The sequence below is a fragment of the Rhinatrema bivittatum genome, chromosome 7 (genome assembly GCF_901001135.1).
Source record: "Rhinatrema bivittatum chromosome 7, aRhiBiv1.1, whole genome shotgun sequence".
NCBI classification, from domain to species: domain Eukaryota; kingdom Metazoa; phylum Chordata; class Amphibia; order Gymnophiona; family Rhinatrematidae; genus Rhinatrema; species Rhinatrema bivittatum.
The window spans coordinates 182,172,202-182,190,409 of NC_042621.1; the positions used below are offsets into that span (position 1 = coordinate 182,172,202).

Below are 18,208 nucleotides of genomic sequence, written 5' to 3' on the forward strand. Positions count from 1 at the left end.
CCCTTGAGAACGTTTTCTTCCATACAGAAGATTAGATATTCACAGACTGTCAACATATAGTGCTTCATTATCCTTTCTTATAACATAACAGCAGTGCATTAGCTATTCACTAGCAGAGTACAACTTATTGCCTATCTCTTGCCAAATAACTTGCTGCTTTGTTTGAAACATTTTCAATGCATGACATCTACCAATGCAGTACCAAAAAATTAATTAATAAAGATAGGCTGGAAATTTGCCATCTGTGATCACAGTCATAAAACCACCCATAATCCAGGTGGTTCCCTCGAGATAGTCTTTATTTGACTCTTAACACTTTGATAGTTCCCCATTTTTTTAGGATTTTTAAAATCTTAAATCAGTATATTATTAATAATAATATTATACATTTATATTGTGCTATCAGATGTGTGTCGCTCTATACAAACAGATATGAGGCAGTCCCTGCTCCATGGAGCTTCCCAATACAGTCAATTTCCACAGAAGAGAGAAGAGGTTCTAGGAGCTTTCTGTGAAGCTCAGGAACTTTAATGTAGAAACTTGATAAATATCCAGATTATATATGGATGGCATTTATATTTGTGATCACAGGTCACAATATTTTCTATCCATTAAATCCATTGTCTAACTTTTAAAGTAACAGATCCTTCACTATCTTCACGAGACATTTGAAAGGTTAAAAGAAAAATCTCCCACATCATTTAATGAAGCAAACAAAACCATTTCATTTGTTATCTGGAATCAGGACATAAATTTTCCTAGTTTAGGCTTTCTTTGTCATTTAGCAAATATTGCTAGGCTATAATTTTTGTTGCGTCGGAGGTGGACCCTTGGGCAGAGGTGGGGTTGATGCAACCCGTAGGTAAGGACCTATGGGTCCCCACCATCAGCAGGTGGAGTGGGCTGAAGCTAGAGGCCACTGGAGCTTCACCTATGCCAGCCCTCGTTCCCCTCGGATTGAGCCTTAGGGTGCCGGGGCCAGCAGGACTTAGGTGGGCCTCAAGGTTAGTTAGTAATGAGAAGTGGGTCAGCCCAGAGTCAGCAGTCGGTAGATGGCGTAGCCCTACCCTGGACTGGATTCGGTACAGGAACTCAGGCGTCAGAGGAGCAACAAGTAACTGGAGGCGCTCAAGAAAAGGAAGGCCAAAGCCTTGTAAGCCCACGTCCAGAGGATAGGCGAGGGGAGGCTTCACTGACAGGCTAGGATCAGAGCCGGCGGCAAGTGGAAGTCGTGGAAAGCAACGTAGAGCTCTGGACACGGATAGGTCTGTAGCATAGTCGATCAAGGCAATGGTCAGGGCACGGAGAAGGCAGGCATAGTCAATCAAGGTAATGGTCAGGACACAGAGAAGGCAGGCATAGTCAAGCGTACCTGAGGTCTGGGGTTGGAGATAAGCTGAAGAGTAGTCAGGTGTAGCAAAGATCCAAGGCTGGGGATGAGCTGAAGAGTAGTCAGGTGTAGCGAAGATCCAGGACTAGAGATAGGCTGCAGAGTAGTCAGGCGAGCGAAGGTCCAGGGCTGGAGATAGGCTGGAGAATAGTCAGGTGTAGCAAAGGTCCGGGGCTGGAGATAGGCTGAAGAGTAGTCAGGCGTAGTGAAGGTCCGGGGCTGGAGATAGGCTGAAGAGTAGTCAAGCGTAGCAGAGTCGAAATCCAAAGAGTCAGTCCAACACATAGATGAGACAGAAACGAGGAAGACAGGAACTGGGAACAACAGGAATCAGGAACATGAAGAGAGAGGAATCTCTATCACCAATGAGTACGAGGAGGACAAGGAGGACAAGGAGACCTGTTGCAAAGGCAACGCTATGGAGTGAGTCCTGAGTTTTTATATGCTGAAGAGTCTGACGTCAGCATCCGGGGAGTGGCCAGGTTCCCACTGCAGGTCCTTTAAAAGAACTAGTGATGTGCGCGCGCGTGCCTAGGGAGGGGTGCGGCGCCGATGGCAGCGTCTCTCCATGAGCCACGCAGAGGCCTGACGAGCAAGGACAACTTGGCTGGAGACACTGGGGACCATGGAAAAGCTGGAGGCACTGGAGACGACCCAAGGTCAGAGCTGGCGGCCCACCGCCACCAGCGAAGAGGAACCAAGAGCTGGAGTCCACATGAGAAGGTGAGAGGGCCGTGCCGCGGGTCTGCCACTGGCGGCACGTGTAACAACTTTCTTTTAATGTGATTCTCCAGTGGCAAATATTCTAGTAATATAATGGAAACCTTAGAAAAATTATTTCAGGAACTATCATTTGATGATAGTTTGGTTACACTATACTGATGTTGCAGGGAGGAGCCCTGCAGGTCCCTACCATCAGCAGGCAGAGCTGGCTGAAGCAGAGGCCCAACTGGAGCTTCACCAATACAAGCCCTGGTTCCCCTTTTTTGAGTCCTTGTGTGCTGGGGCAAGCTGGATTTAGGTGCAGGCCTCTGTGGAGGTGAAGATCCGTCACATGGAAGTACTTGCGGGCCAGTACAGTGAGGGAGAGCGGAGTCTGGTCAAGCACGGGTCAGGGTAGGTGGCAGGTAATCAGAGTCAGGTTCAAGCTATGGCCAAGATGGGCAGAGTTCTCTCAGGGTTGAGGGTCAGTCAAAGATCAAGACAAGTGGAGTTCAGTCAGTAACAGTAAACCAGCATTAGTCAGTGGCAGGCGGAGATCAATCAGCATCAAGGTCTAATCCAAGGTCAAGGCAGAAGTCCTATCTAAAGTCAAAGCCAGAAGTCCAAATGGAAGAGGCAAGGAACAAAGAAGAGGACAAGGGACTGCAGGAGCAGGAAGGGATGCTGAAGACACACAAGGAAGACTGAACAGGAAGACAATAACTAAAGATGAATCAGGCTGCCAATGGAACCAGGAACAAGACATAGGAGCAAAGGAACTCAGGAACGCAGCAGGGATCAGGAACCAGGAACAGAAATCAGAAACCAGGAATGCTGAGGCAATGCACTTCTCCAAGGAGATGACCTATTGCTGAGACACTGGAGGGTATTCCATTTGAACCCTTTATAGGGCTGGCTGGAAGACATTATCAGGGGATGCCTCTGGGTAATTCCTGTCGCTGGTCCTTTTAAGTCTGGGGTAGTCATCACTCACATGCCCTACAGGAGGGGGTGCACCATGGGGAACCAGTGTTGTCTTGCCATGGAGAGGAGAGCACTCACAGAGTGGCCTCCGACTGTGCTCTAAAGAGGGACTGATGCCAGGGAGCAGACGAGAATTGGGAGGCAGGTTCGCCAGTCAGCCGTGTCCCTGAAAGTCGATATGGCATTGGGAGGGAAGGAGAGCTGGCCTGGCCTGGAGGTAAGGATGGCAGGCCATGGGACAGACCCGCAGTCCAATGAACGCAACAGTACCCCATCCCCAAGGGTTTGGGTTTCTGGGGATGCGTGGATGAAACTCCTTCAGAAGATTCTTGTCCAGTATGTTCAAGAAAGTTCCCATGTATTCTCCTCTGGGCCATATCCTTCCCAGTATATAAGGCACTCTCATCTCTTGCCATGTCACCTGACATTCAGAACCTCTTTTACCTTGTAGGTAATGTCCTCCTCCAAGGAAACTTCTTGGTGTTCCAGGAGTCTACTGGAGGGCCACAAGAGGATTAAGGGTTTTAGAAGAGAGACATGGTACATGTTTTGGATTCTGAGGGAGGTAAGTAGCCATATCTGATAGATTACTGGTCTCAACTGACAAAGGATGGGGAATGGGCTGATGTATCGGGAAACCAGTCGCAAGGAAGGCATCCATAGCTGAATATGGCAAGTGCTGAGCCAGACCTTATCCCCTGTTTTGAATTGTGATGCAGGCCTTCAGTGCAAGTCAGTATTCTTCCTTTTGACCACTTTATTCAGCATCTCTGTGGTGTGTGCCCAGAGTTCTTGGAGCTCATGTGCTCTCAGCTGGACTGCAGGTGAAGGGATGGTCAATAGAATAGGCAATGGCAGTAACCTTTGCCTCCCATATATGACCTGGAAGAGCAAAGACCCCATGGCCATGCTGATTTAGAAGTTATGAAAAATCTCCTCCCATGGGAGAAGATAAGCCCAGTCATCTTGGCGGTCATTGGTATAAGCTCTGAGGACACTTTTCTGAGTGTGGTTGGTTCATTCTCATTGGCCATTTGCTTGGGGGTGGTATGCTATCTTGTAGTCCAGGGAGGTGTTATACTTTTTTATATAGGACTACCAGTATTTGGCAGTGAACTAGGTTTCATAATCGGAGATGATATGCTTGGGCAGACCATGCAGGCGAAAGATGTGTTGTCTGAATAGGCGGGCCATCTCTGGGGCTGTGGGAAGTCCAAGGAGTAGAATGAAATGGGTCATCTTTGAGAAATGGTTGATTATGACCCAAATGATTGTGCAGCTGTTCAAGAGAGGGAGGTCCACCACAAAATCGGTGGACAGGCGGGCCCAGGGTTTCCTGGGGGCTGGCAATGGCTGTAACAGCCCCCAGGGTCAGCCCGTCAAACACTTCTGCTGTGCACAGGTGGAACAGGAGTCTACATAGGCCTGGACATCTCTGTGCATTTGGGGCCACCAGTAGTACTACTGGAGCTTCACGAGAGTCTGAGTTCATCAAGAGTGACAAGCAACACAGGAGTCGTGGGACCATTTTAACACTTTTTCCAGGAGTTTGCATAGTGCAACCATCTTCCCTGGTTGTACTATGCAAACACCCAGGACGATCTGGGCGGGATCAATAATATGCCTGGGAGGGTTCCAGGGTATCCTCCGGCAGGAAAGACTGGGAAAGAGTGTCAGCTCTAAGGTTCTTGACAGCTGGCTGGTATCTCAACTTGAAATCAAAAAGTGCAAAGAACAGAGACCAGAGGGCCTGGCAAGCATTCAGCCATTGGGCCTGATGGAAATGTTCTAAGTTTTTGTGATCGGTGTAGTTGGTAGTGTGATGTTGATCAGCTTTGAGCCAATGGCAGTATTCCTCAAGGGCAAGCTTGATGGCCAGAAAATCTCTGTCTCCGATCCCACAGTTACGTTCTGTGGAGGAGAATTTTTGTGAAAAGAAAGAGAATGGATGAAAGACTCCCTTATCGGAATACTGAATCAGTACTGTTCCTACTCCCAGTGATGAGGCGTCAACTTCGAGGATAAAGGGATGCTTGGGATCAGGGTGATGGAGGCAAGGTTTTTGAAGGAATGTATCCTTCAATTCTTGGAAAGCAGTTACCGCCTCCGATAGCCAGTTTTGGTGTTGGTTCCTTTTCGGGTGAGTGCTGTGAGTGGAGTCACAATCCAGGAGTAGTCAGGGATGAAATGTCGGTAATAGTTAGCAAAGCCTAGGAAACTTTGCAAGGTGTGGAGACTGGAGGGTTGCAGCTGGTCTTGGATACACTTGACCTTATATGGATCCATATGGTAGCAGTTGCTAGATATGATGTATCCTAGGAAAGGAAGACTTTCGTTCTTGAAGTGGCATTTCTCCAACTTTGCGTATAGTTTGTTATATCGTTCTCTCTGGAGGACTAGGCAGACATGCTGGTGGTGGGAGTTGAGATCCTTAGAGAAGATGAGAATATTGTCAAGATACATGACAACACAGACATAAAGGAGGTCTCTAAAGATTTCATTCATCAGCTTCTGAAATACGGCAAGGGAATAACATAACCCAAAGTGCATTACTAGGTACTCGTAGTGCCCCTTTCAAGTATTGAATGTCATCTTCCAGTCATCTCCATGCTCGATCCAAATTAGATTGTAGGCCCAGCAGCGATCCAGCTTCATAAATACCCGTTATCCCTGGAGACGGCAGAACAACTCAGCAGTGAATGGTAAGGGTTACCTGTCCTTAGTTATGGCATTCAGTCCTCTGTAGTCAATGCAGGGATGTAGAGAGCCATCCTTCTTCGAGACAAAGAAGAACCCAGCCCCAGCTGAGGAGGTAGAGGGCCTGATAAACCTCCAGGTAATTCCTGCCACTGGCCCTTTAAGTCTGGGGCAGTCATCGCTCACGTACCCTATGAGAGGGGAAGTGTGCCTTGGGGATCCGTTGGCATCCTGCCATGGAGAGGAGAGCACTTGCAGCGTGCCTCCCGCTGTGCTCTGAAGAGGGACCGACACCAAGGAGCAGACAGGAGCTGGGAGGCATGCATGGCAGTCAGCCACATCCCTGAAAGTTGGTGCAGTGTTAGGAGGAGAGGACAACTGATCCAGCTCGGCTGTCAAATGCAATACTGATGCCAGCTCAAGAGGGAACCATCCTGGGCTTCCCAATTCATTTTTACTGCATATTAACTATTTTAATAAGTAACTATGGGGGTCATTTTCTAAATCGATCGCACGTGAAAAGGGACTTTTCACATGCAAAAAGTCCCTTTTCGTGTGTGATCACTAAATGGGGGCGGAGTCTGGGCGGCATCAAAACCGGAACAGGAGGAGTTGGGGGCGGCACCGAGGTGGACGCCGCGAAGACATCGAGGACAGTGAAAAGGTAAGAACCCTTTTCACTGCCAATTTCATGCCCAATAGCACCACCTTTTATGATGGCGCTATTGGGTGCGAAAGCCGGCTGCGATCATACCGCAGAAGTGCGATCGCTGCCGGCTTTCTCAGGCCCACCCCCTGCTTTGCCCCCCCCCCGCCCCCCTGTACAGCGTGATTCAAAGAGCCCGGTGGTATTAGAGAATCCAGGCCTAAGAAGACATAATATGAAAATATAAAAACAGAAACACATAGACAATCTATATATTGTTTCATAATTACTCATGTTTTCAAAATGATTTTTTTTTTCACCAGAGCATCACTTTCATGCATTCCAAAACTATGGCCTCTAGTTCATGAAGAATTTAAAATTTTTATATATAGTAAATATTCAATAATACCAAAAAAATGTACAAACTTACCTTGTCAGGGAACGGTTGCTGTAGCTGGTTCACATCTAGTGGTGTTATCAAAGGGATGTTATCAAAGTCATCTTCAACCCCATGGTCCTTCTCTAACTTGTCAGCCAGATTACTTCCCAGTTTTACCATAGTTGATAGAGAGTACTAGAAGATAATTTTATTACAAATATTGGTCAATGCCTTGGCTTATGCTATTTATCCTTTATACTAATTACAAAATGTAGAGGGTGCTGATATAGTATCAGCTTAGCTGGTAAAAGACAAAGATGAATACCCCAATAAGGATGACATCACCAAGAAATAGGTATAATGCAAATAATGCTGGGGGATGTTTAAATTGAAAGGTACAGAAAGAACTACAGATTAGGGATGTGCAGACAAAAAGTTTATGTTCATAAGTCCATAAGTCGAAGGTGAGGGTCAATTTCGGTCAATATGGACATATGTAGAATTCCATAAGTTGAGGCTATGTCCATACGTGTACTGGTTCCCTAAATAAAAATTTAAACCCCTCACCCTCCTTAATCCCCCCCCCCCCCACAAGACTTACCAAAACTCCCTGGTGGTCCAGCGGGGAGTCAGGAAGCCATTCCTGTATTCCTTTGCGAGGAGCACGTGACGTCGGCGTCACGTCGGAGTGACGCGGACGTCACGTGATTCACCGCGCCTCCGCTCCCGGACCCCTCATTGGACCCAACCGGAACTTTTGGCCAGCTTGGGGGGGCCTCCTGACCCCCCCAAGCTGGCCAAAAGTCAACATGTAGAGAAACTTGTCACTCAAAGTCCACATCTGTAGTAGGGGTGTGCATTCGTTTTGAACGCATATGTAAAACGCAACTTTTTTTTTTTTAACTTAAAAAAGTGATGAGGCGCAACGATCGCAATTTCCAACTTATTCAACATAGCTATGTTGAATAAGTTGGAAATCGCGATCGTTGATCCTAAATAAACACTTAAACCCCCCACCCTCCTGACCCCCCCAAGACTTACCAAAACTCCCTGGTGGTCCAACGGGGGGTCCGGGAGCAGAGGCAGGGTGAATCACGTGACGTCGGCGTCACGTCGGAGTGACGCGGACGTCACGAGGTCCACCGCGCCTCCGCTCCCGGACCCCTCGTTGGACCGAACCGGAACTTTTGGCCAACTTGGGGGGGGGTCAGGAGGGGATCAGGAGGCCTCCTTAATCCCCCCCCAAGACTTACCAAAACTCCCTGGTGGTCCAGCGGGGAGTCAGGAAGCCATTCCTGTATTCCTTTGCGAGGAGCACGTGACGTCGGCGTCACGTCGGAGTGACGCGGACGTCACGTGGTTCGTGGAGGCGCGGTGGACCACGCGACGTCCGCGTCACTCCGACGTGACGCCGACGTCACGTGATTCACCCTGCCTCCTCTCCCGGACCCCCCGTTGGACCACCAGGGAGTTTTGGTAAGTCTTGGGGGGGTCAGGAGGGTGGGGAGTTTAAGTGTTTATTTAGGATCAACGATCGCGATTTCCAACTTATTCAACACAGCTATGTTGAATAAGTTGGAAATTGCGATCGTTGCGCCTCATCACTTTTTTAAGTTAAAAAAAAAAAAGTTGCATTTTACATATGTGTTCAAAACGAATGCACACCCCTACTACAGATGTGGACTTTGAGTGACATGTTTCTCTACATGTTGACTATAAGAAGACAATTGCCAATGTGTATAGTAGAAAAGATAATGAAGAAAATTAAAAGCATAGCACAGAGGTTTATAAAAGAATAAGGATGATAAGTTCCCCATCTACACTAAGGCATTCTAAACAGAAATTAGAGGGGTCAATTTTTAAATGGTTTGTCCGGCTTAGTTCTGGACTTACTGGCCAAAAATCACAGGATTTGAAAATGCCGCTAGTTTCACTGCCTCTGATTATCTGGCTAAGTAATAAGCCAGCTAAAAATGTAGCCTGATAAGTCAGGAGCATTCTGGGGTGTCCAAGTTGGAGCCAATGTTGTTATTTAGCTAAATAACTTTAGGTTTGCCTCAGAGCAGGACTACAGTTAGCCAGATAAGCGTATCTGGCTAACTTTGAGATAGGTGAGTACATTCAGCACACACTCATGCCTTTGAGTATCCAGTATAAGTTAACCGGATAAGTTTATTCGGCTAACTTAATTCTGCTCCGAGACAGCCCTAAAGTTCTCTAGCTAAACATTGATATTGGCTTCATCTTGGAACACCCAGAATGCCCCTAAACCTATCTGGCTAAATTTTTAGATGGCTAACTACTTAGCCAGAAAATCAAAGACCATGAAACTTGTTCAGATAATCAGAGGCAATTTTATGACTTCCTCTGTTCTAATCCAAAGGAAGTCATAAAAACATGGGCAATTAAATCATCCACCCGCCCCCCCCCCCCCCCCAGCAAAAAAAAAAATAAATTCTCCTTAGTCCCAAATAGCTGATCAGAGAAAAAAATCTAACAGAAAAGGATGAGCAGCACTTGAAAAATCTCCAATATCCAGTAATACCATAATCTCTAAAAGCATAGCCAACTTAATAAGAATATTTACTGTAATATTTTATCTCATGATTTAACATGTTCTTTAGACAAATATCTCTAAATGAGTCAAACCTCTCCATTTCAAACACATAAAGGCAAAAGCATAGGAAAGATTATTCTCTGAAATGTTTCCATAGATTTATTTGTATTAAACTGCACCTGGTGGCTCACTTAGGGCCTCATTATCCAATATTGTATTGGATACCAAAAGGGGTGCACTATCAGCTATGTGAAAGGCTGTTATCGTGGTTCATGATGTGGGGAGAGAGAGAGAGAGAGAGAGAGAGAGAGAGAGAGAGAGAGAGAGAGAGAGAGAGAGAGAGAGAGAGAGAGAGAGAGAGAAAGAACCTTGCTATAGTGCCTCTTCCCTAGACAGGTATTTGTATCCCTATGAGAGGCCCACCTAGTAACTCGAGGTGGGGATTAGGTATTAGTGTAGGGGGTTAGGGGCCACTTTCACATTCAACGTGAGACGTACGAATAGAACAGTGGTCTCTTGTGAAGATTTGATGACCTACGGAGTGAGGAAACTCACTCCAAGATGAGATTTGTGCAAGGTTCTCTCAACCTAGCTGGATGGACTCTCTACCTGGGTAACATCAAATGCAAATACAATATAACTGGGTAAAAGTCTATAGTGGGAAAGTGGTTTATACTGGATACAAAAACATGTAATAACTGCTTAGGTTATAGCAAGAATGTCACACAGCATGCTACAATATGCCTGAGGATTATCCCCTAAGTTTAATTTGTTCTGTTTATTTTGTGCTCTTTAATTTTAAACTACATTTTAAGATTGTAAAAGAATACCCCCTTCATTTTTTTTCCAGTGTTCTCCTCTATAGGAGACCTCACAAGGCTAAATAATACATTGGATTTCATTGTAACCTCAGAGTGATTTTTCCTTCTCAGAAACATTTCAAAATCCAGGAGAAAACAAGACAGATGTTTTGAACAGTTCCCAGCAGTTGTAATCAAATTTCACTGTATTTGGGCTGATTATAAGAAGGAATGGGAAGCAGTCTTCAGAAAACACTTCAAGTAGAGGGCCACTTTGGAAAAAAATAAGATGATGTCCTTCTTTTGGCAATGTAAATAAATGAAGTTAAAGTCATGTGAGAAAATTCAAAGGATTATGCACTTTTTCCACAGATCTATTTACATAGGTCAGAACTTTAATTTCAAATGATTAAAGGATTACAATGCTCTACTATACATGATGGGATACTGGAAAGAAACAATGGGATGATCATATATCCACAGAAACCTTTTAATCCTATAAGTACAAAAAATGAAATATATTCATTTAATCTAAAGCAAACAGCAAAATCAATGCAGTGTGATACAATCAGAAATAGGGTGTAGCTACACAGAATTATGATAAAGTTCAGTGCCTTACAGCACTGAGCAATAATACTGCAGCATGATATAACAGAGTGCACAATATTATTTCACCACACAGTGAAGTAATAATGAAATTCCGTATACAACAATATACTAGAATACCATGCAGTACAATATATTTCTACTCTTTATACCTCAGTATCATACTACATTGTTACTACATACTACATCTACTAATACTACATCTATTGGGTCAGACACATGATTAATTTTTTCTCATATTTACACACAAAGAAAAATGTTTGAATTAGCACAAGTTTGAAGCCTGTGAGCATGTGTTGACATGTGTCCAATATGCATATATATATTTTTGCTGTTTTTCCATAATAATTGTAAATCTGATGAAAGCCTTTAGAAAATAAAGTTCTACTTTTTTTTTTACAAAGAGGTCATCCTTGTAGGACAATGTACTGCAGTGTAACACTTTGGTGCTGTATGTTCAGTGCTAACTTTTTTTTTTTTTTAATTTTCCAAATTGTTTGAAACTATCGCATAGTGCTGAGTTCTGGATTTTGAATCATAAAAAAAGTGTGATTACACCTGCCTGGATTCCATGAACCTGTTTTGAAAAACTCTGTTTAAGGCTTGTTGTACATTAAAATCGCTATTTGAAAAGCACCTTGTTGAAAGATTGACATTTATTAAATTCACTGCTTTGAAAAACTGCACTCATACTCATTTGTAGTTAGGATCAAATTACATTTAGGAGAATATTATTAAAATAAAATCCCAAAACACATAATTTATCCTGCAGAAATTATGCAGAAAAGTTATCTAGGATACTCAGTAGGATAAAAATCCCATTGAATATTGACAAATAAAGTTATCTGAGTAGACATAGCCAAATAACTTTCAAAGCTAACCAGCAATCTTTGAATATCACGTTAGGTTTCAAAGTTATTTGGGAAGAAATTTCCAGATAACTTTAACTTAACCAGCTATATTGAACAGCAGCACTAGTAGAAAAATAATTCAGCTGATGAAGCCTCCTGCCCTGATTTCCCACCCCCACCCCAGTGAAAGTAAGGCTGGCCCAGCCAGACAATCCATCTCATCTCTCCCTCCCAAAACAAAATGAAAGCATCCTTGTTGACCTGTATTTCTCCTTGCACCCTTTCCCTTATGCCAAAAGTCAATGCATAAGTTCAGCTAAAGTCCCTATGAAGGAGGCACGCTCCCTCTTCCTTCCCCATTTCGTCACCACCTCTCTCACCCTCCTGCCCCATCCAGGTCTCCACAAACCCTTCACCATGACTAGAATATGCATCCAGCTCCCTGCCCATCCAGCATTGCTGTGATAAGAGTATTACTTTGACAGCAATGCTGGTAGCCGGACACATGTTCTGATCTTCCAGTTGTAATAAGAGGTTTGGATGGATCAAGGTTGAACAGGAAGGTTAGCTAGGGTGCGGATAATGGAGGGCGGTGGGTAGGGAAAGGTGCCCTTCTGATGGGAATTTTGGCAAAATCTATATATCGACTTTGGATGTCAAGGGAAGCAGCAAGGGAGGGTTTTTCAGGCCTATAGTTCCGCAACAATACTTACATTTTGGGGAGGGGCTCGGTGGGGGGGGGGGGTAGGGAGGATAACTTTAACCCATCCTGCTGCAGACATCTAGAGATAGGTGAATAACTTATTTGGCTAGCTCCTAATATCAGAGTTAGTTCAATAAGTTATTCAGCTTAACTCATCTCCACCCCGGAACACTCCCAAAACAGCCCTAAGTTTTCCAACTAAATATTACCAAGATAATGAATTATCAGATAAAACTGAACCAGATAAGTGCATGAGATATTCAAAAGTTGGCTTTTATGCCTCTGAATATTGAACTCAAGTATAAGGTAAATTGTAAAACCCGGATGTGTACCCAAATCGAGAGATGTGTGCACACCCACCTAATTTTAAAAGTTGCCCAGATGCACGCCTATCTCCCGCTGCACACATATCTCACTCGATTTCAAAACGGGGCATGCTGTGGGCATGGTCTGAGTGAGGTGTGGGCATTTTGGGGGTATGGCCAAGAGATGTGCGTGTAAATACTTATGCACCCCAGCGCGCGCCCAGGACATCTACTGTGTAAGTTCTTTCTGCTATGAAGGAGGTTTAAGATGTAAAAACAAAACAAAAAAACAGCCATTTTGAAGAGATTTAAAGGGTTTGGGGCAACTGAGGGGACTGCAGTCTATTAAACCAGGGGGGATTTGAAGGACCTAGCTCAGCACTGGATTGACTGGTTAAACTGGTTATAGCATGGACGCACGCCTCATTTTAGAGTACCCTGACGTACATGGTAGAAACAGGTGTGAAGGGTAGCGAGGATGTGAGTCCTTTGTGCTGCGGCATAGTTGATACAGCCTTGTGGGCGAACCCACGAGGCTTATGCCAGCAGCTGGAGAGGACGCCCTGTAGCAGGACAGTCTGGAGCTTTACTTATAGCAGCCTCCTTCCAGCCCTTGGGTTCTGGCAGCTGGCAGGACTCAGGTGGATTCCTAGGGCACTGAAGAGAACTAGAGTCTAATGGCACACAAAGGTCAGGACAGGCAGCAAAGACAGGCCAAGGACAATGCAAGTGACTAACAAGAGAAGTCAGGTCCAGGCAAGAGGTCAAGTCCAGGCAGTAGGCAATCATGGTCAGGTCCAAGCAGGAGTTCAAGATTCAGAGTCAAGCCAAGGGAGGATGAAAAAACACAGAAGACACTGGTCAAGATGGATGAGACAAGGCAAGGCTGGACAAGGAAGATTGGAGAAGTCAAGGCTGGACGAGGCAAGACTAGAAGACAAGACTGGGTTCAGGAATGCAGGATAACAAGAACCAGGATCACGCAACCAACACACACTGCTAAGGCAGGAAACCTATTGCTGAGGCATCTGTGGAGCATCTTTGGCAGCTTTAAATACTGGCAACAGCTGACATTATCACTGGGTGCCCAGGATGGGATTCCCGCCATGGTTCTTATAAATGCAGATGCACCCCATGCACATGGCTAGAGGGAACCAAAAGAAGCATGACAATGATGGAGCCTGGCCGCCACAATAGCACGTGAACCGTATAGCGCAGCCTTGGTAGTGAAGAGTGGCATTCCTGCCACATGTGAGATCTGTCAGTGTCGGGGATAAGTGAGGCAGCTTTTAGGAAGACCTAGGAGCTCGCCGACTTAAAATTAAGAGTACACATTTATCCCTTATAGAGTTTACACTTTATTTTCTTGAAGTTGAGGAACAAGGGAAAAGTAGATTAATATGAGTAAAAGAATATTTGATTTCCTATTGATTGTATTTTCAAACTTCCTGTTCTGTGATTTCAGACAACATTATGTTTCTAACTTCATTTTTTTTTGAAAATTCATAAATTTAAAAAAAAAAAAAATTAAGAGCACATATGCAATTATGCATGTGCTCAGGCTATTTTATAACATGCACACAAGTTATAAAATCACCACATTCCCGGGTGTATGCCAATGCATGCGCACCACTTTGAAAGTTACCATCCCTGTATATAAATGCCTGATAAGAAAATGTATAAATAAATCCATTAACCAATAAATATAAAATTTCATCTTATCCTGTTCAACACTGTTAAATTCATCAGTATGTATAGAATATGAAGAGTAAAGCCCTTAGAACTATAAATGAATATTTGGTGGCTTATCCCAGTTTGGAGAAAAGGGCCTGTGAATAGTGAATACTAGGCAGAGCACTAGCACCATATTGTTTCCTGAAAACTTGAGGCTATGCATTCTTCATACCAGGTCATTAGATTCTTTCTATATTGGGTACTTTGATAATCTTGATTTAAATTTTTCCAAGAACCCGTGAATTACTGAATGTGTCCAAGAATATGGCCTGATGTTCCCTTTCGCTTATATTATGAATCGTCCTTATCCTTATGTATTGCATTAAATAATATTGCATGCTTTGTATTTTTTTGCACAGTACAATATGCCTTGTATTCTTGCCACATAGCATGCAACAGCACCTGAGAAATGTTCAGTCTGCCGTCTCTGAGCAGATCTCTGTTTATATTCTTTCTTTTCACATTTTGAAGCAAGCCTTTGCTACCCTTGAGTATCCTCTTCAGTTTGCTGTGCAATAAGCACTTCCTCTGTTGTAAGATGTCATAAGACATTTGCCGCATTGTGTTGTCCAGACACATACTTTGTTATTTGCCTTTATGCAAAGCAAAGGTCTGTCCAATGTCATGCTTGACCCTAATTAGTTGCAACCTGATTCCTCCACATTCGATTCTAAACTGAAGTTCCCTTTCTTGGACAGGAGAAAGGCTGGGTTTATATAAACAAGTATTATAAGGGAGATTGCTGAATGCTCCCACAATTTTAGGTGAGTATAAGCAATTCTTTAAGTCATACAGTCAAAATATTTTATGAAATTGGGCATCAATTTGAATTTAAATTTATCATATGTTTACCAAGGGCAAAGAAAGTGGCATAATCTCCAATTTATAATTAGGGGCCTTCATTTTCAGTTTTAATTTTTCCCCAGAACTTCAATATTATAACAAAAAAATCAGTGGGGAAAAAAAGACTTTGTTATAACACACAGATGAAAAATCAGCAGAAAAGTCATTTTTCCCACTGATTTTCACTTTGTTATGAAATTGAAATTCCCAAGAAAAATAAAATAAAAACTGAAAATGAAGGTCCCTATTTATGATCAATCAACTCGAAGCAAAATATATGATCAAGTATTTCCTACATAGAGATGTACTATTTTAATTTTATAATGCAAAATAAAAGATGGAAATATTTGTCAGTGCGATATGGAAAATTCAATTTTTTGCTACAGAAGCTACTCCTGAGCTGCAGCAGAAAACCGTGGGGCTGTGCGTCAGATCTTCTACTCCCTACTGTCGAGGGTGGATAGGGGGAGGGAGAGCACAAATAGTGCCTGGTGGGCAGCAAAACCCCAAATATGTCTGGGATTGTCAGAGGAAGGCAATAGCTCAGCAGGCCTTCATCTCTCACTGCAGACCAGAGTCAGAGGAAACAAGAGAGAAGGTGGATAGGGGAGAGAGTCTTATGGCTGCTCTTCCTGCCTACTCTTCTCTCCTGTTGGTGGCCTTGTAGGTTAACTGGCTCTGGAGAGCTTCATTTTTTTGGCCAGGAGGGGAGGGAATAGAATACTGTCTGTCATCACTGTTCTTTTTGGAAGGAGATGGGATCCCTGCCAGCAGCCAGTTTTGATCGTATTAAGGGATGGCAGGGGGAAGAGGTCCATATCGCACTGGGTACCATTTTTTTCATTTTTAAATGGGTGGAGGGAGGGAAACAAGAGGAGATAGACTTGCAGGGACATATTTTCTATTTTGTAAGGGTGGCAAGAAGAAAGGAAAGGGACCACTTTGTGAGGATTTTTAAAATATTTTTAAGTGTAGTGGGAGGAAGGGAGGTGTTGCGATTCCTCCCGCGGCTGGAGCCAAGGGAGGCCTCTTACATCTCTCCTTGTGCTGGCCCAACTCCCCAATGTTGCTGTTCTCCGTCCCACACGGTCCGAAGACCGCCCACGTTTCCTGCTGCCCTTCAGGGAAAAGGGCCTCCGCCCCATGCCCTGTGGCAGGAGCCACCATCTTTCTTCTTCCGTGGCAGCAGGGAGCTGCCAAAGTTGCTGGGCCTGGTCGAGGCCTGGAGGCCACCCGGAAGCCTGTCTACTTCACAGCTTGGGTCTGCCCTCTCCTGTGGCTGGGAGGTGCTCCCAGCTCTCCTTTGCGGCTTGAACGCTGCCGCTCTGACGTTGGGGCCTGCTTCAGCTCTGCTCCTGTGCTGAGCTGGCAGGACGCCACTGTCCAGGGTCCTGCCCACTTCCCCATGAAGTGAGGCCGCGTCTTCCTGCAAGATTTAAAGAGCCCGTGGCCAGATATGCCCCGGGCCCCACCTGTGGACTCCTCCCTGGGTGTTTTCCTGCAGAGCCCTACAAAAGGGCTCAGCTTGCATTCACTCCTCACCTTGGCAAGGAGCCAGTCCTCCTGGAAGCTTCTCCTCCTTAGGACTTCTCTGCGTCCTGCTCGGCATCTTTGTACCTGATCTTTTACTGGTTGTCCTTGTCTTGCCCTGATGTTCCATGTTCCAGACCTGATGTCTTCGCCTTGATCCTGGTCTCTTGATGGATTCTTCCACGTCTTCCAAGTAGTCCAGATCTCCACATCTTCTTAGAGCTCCAGATGTCCTTGTCTTCCAAGTTGTCCTGACCCTGATGAACCTTTCATCCCTGCTCCATGTTCAGCTCACTTGCCCCGGACCTTGTCTCCAGCTGATCAGCTCCTGGAGTAAAGCTGCCCTATCCGGTATCCATTCCCTTTGTGGCTGGAACATAAGAACATAAGAAAATGCCATACTGGGTCAGACCAAGGGTCCATGAAGCCCAGCATCCTGTTTCCAACAGTGGCCAATCCAGGCCATAAGAACCTGGCAAGTACCCAAAAACTAAGTCCATTCCATGTAACCATTGCTAATGGCAGTGGCTATTCTCTAAGTGAACTTAATAGCAGGTAATGGACTTCTCCTCCAAGAACTTATCCAATCCTTTTTTAAACTCACTGCACTCACTTTTTTAAACTTTTTTAAACTAACTGCACTAACCACATTCGCTGGCAACAAATTCCAGAGTTTAATTGTGCGTTGAGTAAAAAAGAACTTTCTCCGATTAGTTTTAAATGTGCCCCATGCTAACTTCATGGAGTGCCCCCTAGTCTTTCTACTATCCGAAAGAGTAAATAACCGATCCACATCTACCCGATCTAGACCTCTCATGATTTTAAACACCTCTATCATATCCCCCCTCAGTCGTCTCTTCTCCAAGCTGAAAAGTCCTAACCTTTTTAGTCTTTCTTCATAGGGGAGTTGTTCCATTCCCCTTATCATTTTGGTAGCCCTTCTCTGTACCTTCTCCATCGCAATTATATCTTTTTTGAGATGCGGCGACCAGAATTGTACACAGTATTCAAGGTGCGGTCTCACCATGGAGCGATACAGAGGCATTATGACATTTTCCGTTTTATTCACCATTCCTTTTCTAATAATTCCCAACATTCTGTTTGCTTTTTTGACTGCCGCAGCACACTGCACCGACGATTTCAGTGTGTTATCCACTATGACACCTAGATCTCTTTCTTGGGTTGTAGCACCTAATATGGAACCCAACATTGTGTAATTATAGCACGGGTTATTTTTCCCTATATGCATCACCTTGCACTTATCCTTCCGGCAGGATTGTCTACAAGCGCTGCCCAGATGTCTTCCTGACCTCGAACTTTATCCTCGTTCTCATCCCATCCAAGTTCCAAGTTCCACGTCTTGTCTCCTGAGTTCCAAGTTCCACGTCTTGTCTCTTGAGTTCCAAGTTCCACGTCTTGTCTCCTGAGTGCCAAGTTCCACATCTTGTCTCCTGAGTGCCAAGTTCCATGTCTTTGTCTCC

At 44.6% G+C, this 18,208-nt stretch overlaps 1 protein-coding gene across 1 annotated transcript in view; it reads right to left on the reverse strand.

Annotated features, from left to right (window-relative positions):
• Window positions 1-18,208, reverse strand: part of CALY (calcyon neuron specific vesicular protein) — a 180,128-nt gene that overhangs the window by 60,706 nt on the left and 101,214 nt on the right. Inside the window, exon 2 of the mRNA XM_029609595.1 lies at window positions 6,850-6,993. Coding sequence (XP_029465455.1) covers window positions 6,850-6,978 — 129 coding nt within the window. The 5' untranslated portion in view covers window positions 6,979-6,993. The remainder of the gene's footprint in view (window positions 1-6,849; window positions 6,994-18,208) is intronic.